This window comes from Anneissia japonica, unplaced genomic scaffold (assembly GCF_011630105.1).
Source record: "Anneissia japonica isolate Jap-2015-1 unplaced genomic scaffold, ASM1163010v1 scaffold376_len1572418_cov194, whole genome shotgun sequence".
Lineage (NCBI taxonomy): Eukaryota > Metazoa > Echinodermata > Crinoidea > Comatulida > Comatulidae > Anneissia > Anneissia japonica.
The window spans coordinates 905347-916882 of record NW_022741166.1 but is presented as its reverse complement, the minus strand read 5'-3'; the positions used below and the strand labels follow the sequence as shown (position 1 = coordinate 916882).

The following is an 11536-nucleotide window of genomic DNA, read 5'->3' as shown; positions in this document are numbered from 1 at the left end:
TATGACATAATTATTATTATAGTTTGACTGTTACAATTTGCTACCATCATCGTTATTCGTGCTATTGTGGAATCTGTGATGTACAATTTATGTAATTTACAAGGCTAAAGAGCCAATCACATTTAATTATATTTTAAATAGGGCCTATTTAACTAATCATTGTGTTCTGTTAGCTTTCTGATTAAAAAAAAATTGTCGGGTCAACATGACGTTATACATTAATTGAATAATGAATGGATAAGGTAGTAGACTGTTTTGATGGTGTCAGTTCGTTGATTGTTTTACCGACAGACAACTGACCAATAGTATGAATGGGTATCTGGTGGGGTTGCTTGCTCATGCGCTGATTACAGCATCAACGTGTCAAGTCAATAACCTGGGAAAAGTGCTTTATAATTATATGCAGTATATAAATAAACAAAATATACTTTAAAACTATTATTTTGCAAACATGTCGTTTCGCTGAAGGACATTTGATCATTAAATTTACGACGATAAATTCACTGATAATGTCCTTTCACCGACAGACTAAATTAAGCAGAACGTTTCGCCGATTAGGGTGACTACATATTTCAAAGTGATCGGCGGAACCCGGGAATTTGGAAAATTTGTACTTACAACTTGGACGAAAATTTTGTAAAAAAAATAATAAAATTAAAAAAAAATCACAAACCATATTTAGGTAGGTAAGAGGCATGACATTTGCAATGTATTGACATACAACAATGATAACGGTGGCTATTCGGGAGTGTAAACCGGGCTACTGAATCGGAAAACATTAGTAGTACGACACAAGTCACAATTGGCTGGAGTCGTTACCGGAGCCCGGTTGGTGCATTTATACCTCCATGGTTGGTGGGACGATTTCAATTAAAGTGGTTTAGTAATATAAAGAAAGTTCAGTTTAATTTTTTAAAGAAATTTGTTATATATGTATAATGTACAAAACATTTCTGTTTTATTAAATGAAACACAGCTAATACAACACTAACTGAAAAACTAATAATTTATTTAAGTAATTTTATAAAATTTAATTCTTCAAAAATCGTATTATTTATGTAACATAATATGCCTAGTTTACCAAATCAAACACTCCTGAAAACTTTTATTTGGCATTGTTATTGAGTGTTTTATTGATTCTTTTTGTTTACGTAATGTTTAAGTTACACGTACTTCAAATGCCTATTGTACCGTATCTGTTAACATTTTCCATACCTGAATGATTGTACTTTTGTACTCCGTATAGAAATAAAAATTGTCATTGCCATTGTCATTGTCATTGTTAATACAACATTAACTGAAAAAATATACCCTTCAGATTCTGAAACAAAGAGGTTTATTTCAATTAAATCTTACACATGCACGGATCCATATGGAGAGGAAGCTCAGTGTTTTTGTTTTCGATTTTCATTCATATTATGCCTCACAAAAAAAAATCAGACCGAGTTATGACGTCAAAACTACTGCCACTTACGACCGCTACGCCTATGTGGGTGTATGTGTGTGTGTGTGTGTGTGGGTGGGTGGGGTGTGTGTGTGTGTGTGTGCGCGCACACTGAACTTTTAAACTTGGATCGTCAAAAAGCCGGGCACACACACGACTGTCTTCAAGTCATGATTGCAATTAGACGAGCGTGCGCAATAAATCATTCTTTAATCAACAAAAATGTACAGGTGGTACCAGTAATTAGCTTTTAAGACAATTTTATGACAAGTTATATGACAAACGACGATTATACAATCAATCAGTATAAGATACGTTTCCTGATGTGTATTGTCACTTTTTTTCTAAACAGGTAAGATATATTTTAGCTGTTCTTTTAGTTTAGATTTGTTGATTTAGGACTGTCATAGGATTTTGAAATAGTCTTATTTTATTTTAAGGGGTAAATAAATGTTATAGTAGCGTGTGCCATTGCGCAGATCCAATCTTGATCATAATCATAGTTATAATGATGCATATGCCTATAGTTTGTCAACACAAATAATGATAAAATGTTGCTAGTATGTTTAAATAATTACTTTTCAACGTTTTATATGTGTGTACTTGTGTACTTATATAGCCTTCTATTCGAAGCCAACAGCATTGGCTATCCAAGACGTCAAAAGGGGATTTAATTACTATATACAGTATTATAATTAGAGTATAATAATCATCAACGCTCTAAGAATATTAATAACTAGACCTATGTACATTTTAATTTATTAAAGGTAGGTAGAAAAGCTGGTACTCAGCTGTATGAATGGGTGCCAGCAAATTGCTGGGAGTAACCTGGTGGACCAGCGTCCTGCCCAGGGTGAGCATCACACTCACCGCTTCACGCTACTTAGAACTGGGTACAATCTCAATCCCATGACTCATGAGCACCGTGGCTCAGCGAAGATTTATTTTTTTACATCACATGCAATTCAGTCATGATCAAATATGTTATGCCTAAATTTAATTTAGAAATACAGAGAGTATACATTTTATTAGTGACATCAAAATTGAAGTAACAAAACATGTAATAATATAAAATCACACTAGATTATTATTCATAAGTATGCAAGTTTTCCTATCCGACGAGCAGTTTCAAATCTTTTAATCTATGATAGGTATTAATTCTCCTTATTATAAGGGTCGGTCTACCTGTACACCGTACTGCTTTTGAACACAAGTTAATCTTATATAAACTATGATATTATAGGCCAACTATTATCATTTACAATAAGTTATTAGATATACAGACCTGGTGAATTTTGTCACATTTCTTTTAACAGGTAAGATATTTATAAGATTTCATCGATTTTCATTCATTAAAATTTTGAACAATTTCCTTTTAATAAAACCAAGGTGCCTACATTTTTGGTGTAAACATTTTAGCTAACTACGAATTATGGCTTGGAGTTCGCTACATCTGTCAGTCCAGTTCTTTCTGGCACCACTGACGGATGTAGATTGCGCCTCACCCCTTCTATACTTGTGGTTTCAAAAGAAGGTTATTATAGGAAGCAAGTAGCAACAACCAAGCCACAATCGGTCTGACGCTGCTCGCTGGTAGTTAGCGAAACTGCTTACACCAAAAAAGCATGGAGGAATAATATAATATATAAATATATATAATAATTATAAATAATAATTATTTCCTCCATGAAAAAAGTACGGTATTGTTTAGCCGTTCTGGTTACTTTAGTGTTGCCAAATATTGTGGGGCGCAGTTGATGATGTGTTTCTATTGCAAAAAAAGGTTCTTATTAACAATAATAAATCCATTGCTGTTCATATTATATCTTGCATTTTATAGTGAACATAAAATACTAAAACAGCTACAACAGTGTTTGATATTTGGCTTGATCATGTTCTTCAGACTTGTTTGTGAGTAGCCCCTATGTCAACACAAGTCAATTCGAAGACCACATGTCATCGTTACATTTTTATTTTCTTATGTTTGCATAAACCTTCTATTCATGTAACAACGATGTTTATACTAAATATAATCACACCCGGAAATTGTCGACATTGACGCTTTTAATAAGATCAATTATTACTGTTTTTGTTTTTTGTTTTGTTATTTTTTTTTTTCAGATATAGGGACGGAGATATTTTTGGAGATGGCCTTTATTGTTATGAACTGTTCTGCGGACACAATGGAAGTGTTCGCTACCCCAACAGGGGCCACGTTGTTCTCAATTTACTTCGTCTTAATATGCATCTGCTCAATTGTGGAAAATGTTATCATCTTGACGGCAATAATTCGCGTAAAACGACTACACAAACGTCGGAATATCCTCATCTTCAACTTAGCTGTGACGGACTTAATGGCTGGCGTAATTTATCCTTGTAGTACTTTTTTAAACACAGTCTACATGGAAAGCATTGGCTTTATTATAGGTATTGTATCCGTCTTCACCATCCTCGCAATCGCCACCGAACGCTTCCTGAAGATTGTTGTATTCCCGAAGCGTAGCAACTCGTACATTGGCACTACACGTCAACTTGTGGGAGCATCGATTTTTGCATGGGTGATACCGTTGGTCATCATATTTCCTCTTTCATTATATGACGATACTCTACATATTGTTATTTCCCTTACTCTTGGACCACTGTGCATTTTTGTTGTGATGACTGCAATATCTGTACTCTACTTTGCAATATATATCAAAATACGCTCTCATGATAAACGAATGCAGACTAATTTAAACCGAACCGAAAACTATAGTCTCACTAAGCTTGTTCTAAAGGCATATGTTGTCATAGTCGTAGTGTACGCTATTTGTTGGTTGCCTTGGGCGATAGAATCTTTCAGAATTATATACACAACTTATTATGATATCATTGACGAAAAAAGTCATTGTATTGCCTCAACTTTGGCTTTCTTTATCGGTGTTGCTATGGTATTGCTAAATTCCGCCGTAAACCCGATTATTTATTGGCTTAGGTTACCGGATTTCAGGAAAGGGATTCCGGAATTGTTTGGTTGTTGTAAAACAAAAAATACTTAAAGCGTACACAATTCTAGTTCTCAAAATACAACCTCTGTTGGCCATATTACCCATACAGACGATTTAAACTTAACTCAACAAGATCGTAAATAGTGTAACAACATGTGCTAGGTAATGATATTTGATACATCTTTACAAAAAATGTATTATATAAAATAGTGATGCCTATATATACGGTATAGACATTTTAAACATTTTTTATAATAATTTGTAACAATGATTAAAAATAATTATGTTTAATTGCTTGATATTAATCTTCTAATCCCGATCTTTAGATAAAGGGAATATATGGCAAGATTCATGTTTTTTATTTATATTATTATTATATTAATGTTATTATTTTGTTACAATTTTTATCATTATTATTATTGTTTTTGTTGTTGTGTACAGTTGTTTTGATTGTTATTTTATAATTAATTTGTATTTCTTTATGATATCATTATTATTATAGGTTGACTGTTACAATTTGCTACCATCATCGTTATTCGTGCTATTGTGGAATCTGTGATGTACAATTTATGTAATTTACAAGGCTAAAGAGCCAATCACATTTAATTATATTTTAAATATTTAACTAATTATTGTTTTCTGTTAGCATTCTGTGATAAAAAAAAAATTGTCGGGTCAACATGACTATACATTAATTGAATATTGAATGGATAAGGTGGTAGACTGTGTTGATGGCTGTCAGTTCGTTGATCGTTTTACCGACTGACAACTTACCAATAGTATGAATGGGTATCTGGTGGGGTTGCTTGCTCATACGCTGATTATATCAGCAAGGTGTGGAGTCAATGACCTGGGAAAAGTGCTTCATAATTATATGCGGTATATAAATAAACAAAACTATTATTTTGCAAACATGTCGTTTTGCTGAAGGATATTTGATCATTAAATTTACGACGATAAATTCACTGATAATGTTCTTTCACCGACAGACTAATTTAAGCAGAACGTTTCGCCATCTTTCAAAGTGATCGGCGGAACCCGGGAATTTGGAAAATTTGTACTTACAACTTGGACGAAAATTTTGTAAAAAAAAAAAAAAAAAATCACAAACCATATTTAGGTAGGTAAGAGGCATGACATTTGCAGTGTATTGACATACAACAATGATAACGGTGGCTATCCGGGAGTGTAAACCGGGGTACTGAATCGGAAAACATTAGTAGTACAAGTCACAATTGGCTGGAGTCGTTACCGGTATGTTGGTGCATTTATACCTCCATGGTTGGTGGAACGATTTCAATTAAAGTGGTTTAGTAATATAAAGAAAGTTCAGTTTAACTCTTTAAAGAAATTTATTATGTATGTATAATGTACAAAACATTTCTGTTTTATCAAATGAAACGCAGCTAATACAACACTAACTGAAAAACTAATAATTTATTTAAGTAATTTTATAAAATTTAATTCTTCAAAAATCGTATTATTTATGTAACATAATATGCCTAGTTTACCAAATCAAACACTCCTGAAGCTTGTATTTGGCATTGTTATTGAGTGTTTTATTGATTCTTTTTGTTTACGTAATGTTTAAGTTATTCAGATGCCTATTGTACCGTATCTGTTAACATTTTCCATACCTGAATGATTGTACTTTTGTACTCCGTATAGAACTAAAAATTGTCATTGTCATTGTTAATACAACATTAACTGAAAAATATACCCTTCAGATTCTGAAACCAAGAGATTAATTTCAATTAAACTTTACACACGCACGTATACATATGGAGAGGAAGCTCAGTGTTTTTGTTTTCGATTTTCTTTCATATTATGCCCCACAAAAAAAAATCAGACCGAGTTATGACGTCAAAACTACTGCCACTTACGACCGCTACTCCTATTCTACGCCTAGTGTCCTCCGGTGGACGTAAGCAAATAAATCTTTTTTGTCTTAAAATATTTTTTAATAGATTTATTTCATAATTTATGTTATATTTAATGTAATTACTGAATGTGACGTGTAGTTTGTATATGTTGGAACTGAAAACAATAAACTTAGCTGGAATGGTTTCCGTAGTTTTTAATAATGAGGCCTTCAACGTTTTGTACGAGTATAATTTATAGTTGGCTGATGTCAAATGTAAAAAATCGACAAGAACAAAGCTGTGACACGGAGAGAATTAATTTCCATTAACTCCCAAATATACAGGTCTAGTATTATTTTTTAATATCTGACGCTTTTTAGTCCAAAAGAAATATGTTCAAGAAAGGCACAGCACACATCTTGACACTAGTATCATCAATATCAAACACTATGGAATAAGTTACTTCAGAGCAGCTTAGACTTTACGGGGTGCACATTATCATCTCAAACCCATCAACCCTGAATTTACCTTTCATGTGAGAACTTTGAACTTTATTGGAACACTTTTGTATCAGTGGCACACACCATCTGGTGGTGCATCCAAATAACAAACAACATTTCACAAAATACAAAGAAAAGATACATTGAAAAAAATTTAAAATGATAGAAAAGTAAACATTAATGAGTACAATGGAAGGAATGTCCTATGACCAAGAGATGGGCTGCCCAACTCGACAAGGCGGATAATGATAATAATAATAATAATAATGAAGATAACTGATATACAATTAATTACTCCATACGCACGCTAATCGACTTAAAAGATTTAGTAAGCTTAACTTTTCCAAGAAGCCATATTTTAATACTCTAATACAAGGTTTAATCATGGTTTAATTTATATTATCCATTAAATAATGTTGCACTATAAGGTCAATGACGTTATAGGTGGATTTAATTTAAGCAGTTTTGGTGCAACATGATCACTCATAATCGACAATAATGATAATGACCGCCTTAGTAGGCCTAGGCCTACCCCTCTTACAGTTATATTAAATCAATTCACGTTTGGTACACAGCTAGAAATGACAAGCCATAGATAGCAACCAGATTCAGGATTAACTCCCGGTCCACCTCCCCTAAATTTACCTTTGTAACCCACCTTCTATTTTGGATAGTGGCGAAGAAAACTGACGAACGCTCTCTGAAATTGGTTGCAACATGTCAAATAAATGTTATGGTATAAAAATTTTATTCTGATATTAATGTAAATACATTGTATTTTGTTGTTACAATGTTGGTTACCTAAATGATTGTGTTTTACTGATTTTTCGTGTATTATTTTTTTACTTGGACAGCATGCATAGTTTGCGAACTGTCAGATAAGATATGAGTGATTTCCAGGCTTGAGTTGATCTTTTGTAATTGTGAGTTACCGAAACATGGCGGCCTGCATTGAAAACTTCTTCAGATATTCAATTAATGAGGATATGTTAATAATTAAGTTTGTAGAAACTTTTAATTCGTAAAGGCAAAAGTAAATGTGCATTACTGTCGCCTTTAATTAATTCATTTTACAAACATTGGTCTATAATATTGAATGTGGTATTTGTGGTGATTGCAAATTGAAATTTCAAAGCTAAGTAACTTTTAATTAAAAATACCTCGTATCCGGGGATTATGCTTTTTTCTCCAAAATTACCAACACCATTTGGTAATACACTCTCTCCGAAATCCATATTGGTCCCTTGCATTAGTGTAAACTTAATTTTCCCTAATGATTGACCATTTTCTTTAAAGTTCACATACGTCCTCAGTCGACCTGTCGTTCGTCAGGATTGGTCTGTGAGTAGGGATGGGTTGGAGCATTCGGTATCTTGACCTTTTTTAAAAATTTCCTCTCCGTATTGATCATCTAGTTTATTCTGAGTTTTAATTAAGAGAGTAGCCCTATTTTTTCTTCTATATTTATAACTTTCATCGATTGTACAAATGAAATAGTTGCAATATTGTAATAAATCCTTCATGTTTTCTAATTAAAAATTTCTTGTATATTTATTTGAATATAATGGCGATAATCGGAAGGAGCTTCCAGTTGAAGCACTCTGTTTATAGAAATCGAAATCCACTTATAAGAAATTGTGTTGTTTCAACACGCGACGAGGACAATTGGCCTATTTGATTCATTTTGGTTTGTTTAGAAAGTAGTTTGGTCTGCTGGAATATCCTGGATCAACTACTGGATATATATTATTTGTTGTCATTGTCATTAAGTTATGTAAGTATTCTTATTCCAAATTTCCCGTGAACCGTGAAGAATCTTTTATAATGGATTATATAGCCACGTCTACAATACCGCTCAACAAACCAAGGACGATTAACTGTCCTACCAAAGAACTGGTACAAGATACAGTGAAAATTCTCTAAGGAAACTGCTAACTGCTAACAATTCGACGTCCATACCGTGTCTAATTAAAAATTTCTTGTATATTTATTTGAATATAATGGCGATAATCGGAAGGAGCTTCCAGTTGAAGCACTCTGTTTATAGAAATCGAAATCCACTTATAAGAAATTGTGTTGTTTCAACACGCGACGAGGACAATTGGCCTATTTGATTGATTTTGGTTTGTTTAGAAAGTAGTTTGGTCTGCTGGAATATCCTGGATCAACTACTGGATATATATTATTTGTTGTCATTGTCATTAAGTTATGTACGGTAAGTATTCTTATTCCAAATTTCCCGTGAACCGTGAAGAATCTTTTATAATGGATTATATAGCCAAGTCTACAATACCGCTCAACAAACCAAGGACGATTAACTGTCCTACCAAAGAACTGGTACAAGATACAGTGAAAATTCTCTAAGGAAACTGCTAACTGCTAACAATTCGACGTCCATACCGTGTCTGCGTGTGTTTAAGAGTAGGCCTAGATTTTAATCAAGAAATTTAAGTTAAGACTGACTCTGAAAAATACCTGAAACTGTACGATTAACTGGTTTTGAAGTCATATCTGATGACAGTGTATATTACACTCTCACTTCAGGTATGTAATGCATAGCCATGATGGGTGTTGTCATATTGCTATAAAAGGTAAGATATTTTTTAGTTGTTAAGTTGTTTGTTGTTACAGCACTGCTAAATGCCCTGGTGTGTTGTTGACATCTATAGGCCTACGTTGCATATTCATTTATGTGGAACTACATTTCTTTTCTTGTATTTCCTTTTGTACATCAACAGTGGCAATAAAACATTTATAAGACTAAATTTCGGGGTCCATAAAATCGTTACACCTATCGACGACTCCTCAGTTGGGGGAGGGGGGTCTTCCCGATTCTCAGCAGACGCCGATAGGGTGAGCAATTCTATGGAAATCGAGCTTCAAGACGAGCACTCACTGCGCCCGATCGACGATCGTCCGCCGACGCGATTCTAACGCAACGCCATGACACGCGGGCAAAACATCGTTTTTAATGACGATCAGCTCAGACTGCTCCGACAATCAGCAGACGACGTCTCGTCGGTTAAGCTTGGTTTCCATACAATCGCTGCACGCTGTCGGTGATACTGATTGGACTGTTGAATCTAAACTAATTCTTCCATGGTTGAATTGGGGAGCCTTCCCGATTGCGTCGGGGACTGCTACGCAGTACAACGATTGCACTGATTGAAAAGACTGTAGCGACAGGGCAGCGATTTTAAGGGAAACAGGCTTTAGCATTCACAGGGAGCGGAGTTGTTCATCGTATGACGCAGTGAGTGTCCAGCTTTACGCTGTAACCACAGCGCAGCGATATTATTTAAACCAGGCTTATTATTATAGGCCTATCACAGGTAATGCATAATGCTATGCCTTATCATGTTTTTGATACTGTGGCCTTTAAGTACTTCTCAAAAATAACGTTACGAAAATCAATAAATTCTTATATGAAATAGAATATAGTTGTCATTAAATACCACGTGCTAATGTTTGAATGGTTTTGTTGTGAAGGTAGGCCTACAAAGAAGTTGAAGATAAACTATGCGCATGATGGAAATGGATTCTGATGGATATAGGAACTGTTCTGTTACGCCCGTGGACGTAACGGAATCGGATGTATTCGGGAGCAGTACAGTTTTAGTTTTGTTTTCAATTTACTTTTCCTTGATATGCATATGCTCAATTGTGGAAAATGTAATCATCTTGTTGACAATAATTCGAGTAAAACGATTGCACAAACGTCGGAATATCCTCATCTTCAACTTAGCTGTGACTGATTTATTGGCTGGAATAGTTTACCCCTCATTTCTTAACGGAACCCACATGGAAGGTATGGCACTGACAATCGGTATTGTATCCGTCTTTACCATCCTCGCAATCGCCACTGAACGCTTTTTGAAGATTGTTGTATTTACAAAGAGTAGCAACGCGCACATTTGTACCACTCGTCAACTTGTGGGAGCGTCAATTACTGCGTGGGTGATAGTGTCTGTTATTCTGTTACCGATTTCTTACATCGACAATGATCTACACCGTGTTATTTTCTTTACACTCGGACCACTGTGTGTTGTCGTAGTGATGATTGGAATATCTGTCTTCTACCTTGCCATATTTCTAAAAATAAGATACCACGACAAACGAGTGTCTGCTAATTTAAATCGAGCAGAAAAATACACCAACACTAAAGTTGTTCTAAAGGCGTATGTTGTTATTGTCATAGTTTACGCAATTTGCTGGTTACCATGGGCGGCAGAATCACTTCGAATTATGTTTACAATGTATTATGGTGTTAGAATGGAGAATCGTTGCATTGTGTCAACATCGGTTTCCTATGTCGGTGTTGCTATGATATTACTGAATTCCGCAATAAATCCGATTATATATTGGCTTAGGCTACCTGATTTTCGACATGGAACTTCGGAACTATTTCGTTGTTGTAGAAAAGAAAATATCTGCTGTTTTAAAGGAACACCTGTCGTTGAGAATTCTAGTCCGAATTTAGCTAATGGCATCCGCAGCAGTACGACTGATGTTAGGCCTATAGATAGGCCTAATGTATACTTATCCCATTTAAATGAACAAACGTGTACCACTGTTTTTTAAATCGTTTTGTAAATTTGTTTTGGAATAGCAATCAATAATGAATTGGTTAAACATATTTAATGGAAACATGGTAATATAGGCATGTGAATATTTGGCGCATAATTGAATGTCCTATGTGATAATATAATTATGCTTTGTTTTTAATAAGATATGATATGATAT

General features: G+C 34.3%; 2 protein-coding genes across 4 annotated transcripts; both read left to right on the top strand.

Annotated features, from left to right (window-relative positions):
- The first annotated feature begins 1762 nt into the window (after positions 1 to 1762).
- LOC117118647 (sphingosine 1-phosphate receptor 1-like) lies at positions 1763 to 4743 on the top strand. The gene is made up of 2 exons (XM_033263309.1): positions 1763 to 1796; positions 3566 to 4743. Exon 2 carries the CDS (start codon positions 3592 to 3594, stop codon positions 4480 to 4482), a length of 891 nt encoding a protein of 296 aa, XP_033119200.1. The 5' UTR covers positions 1763 to 1796; positions 3566 to 3591; the 3' UTR covers positions 4483 to 4743.
- A 4161-nt stretch (positions 4744 to 8904) lies between these two features.
- On the top strand, positions 8905 to 11523 carry LOC117118645 (sphingosine 1-phosphate receptor 1-like). 3 transcript variants are annotated; one of them, XM_033263307.1, is made up of 2 exons: positions 8905 to 9003; positions 10283 to 11523. In XM_033263307.1, exon 2 carries the CDS (start codon positions 10313 to 10315, stop codon positions 11372 to 11374), a length of 1062 nt encoding a protein of 353 aa, XP_033119198.1. In that variant the 5' UTR covers positions 8905 to 9003; positions 10283 to 10312; the 3' UTR covers positions 11375 to 11523. The 3 variants fall into 3 exon arrangements, with proteins under 3 accessions (XP_033119198.1, XP_033119197.1, XP_033119195.1); XM_033263306.1 differs by lacking the exon at positions 8905 to 9003 and adding an exon at positions 9108 to 9382 and having other exon boundaries at positions 10280 to 11523; XM_033263304.1 differs by lacking the exon at positions 8905 to 9003 and adding an exon at positions 9108 to 9384.
- Positions 11524 to 11536: the final 13 nt, after the last annotated feature.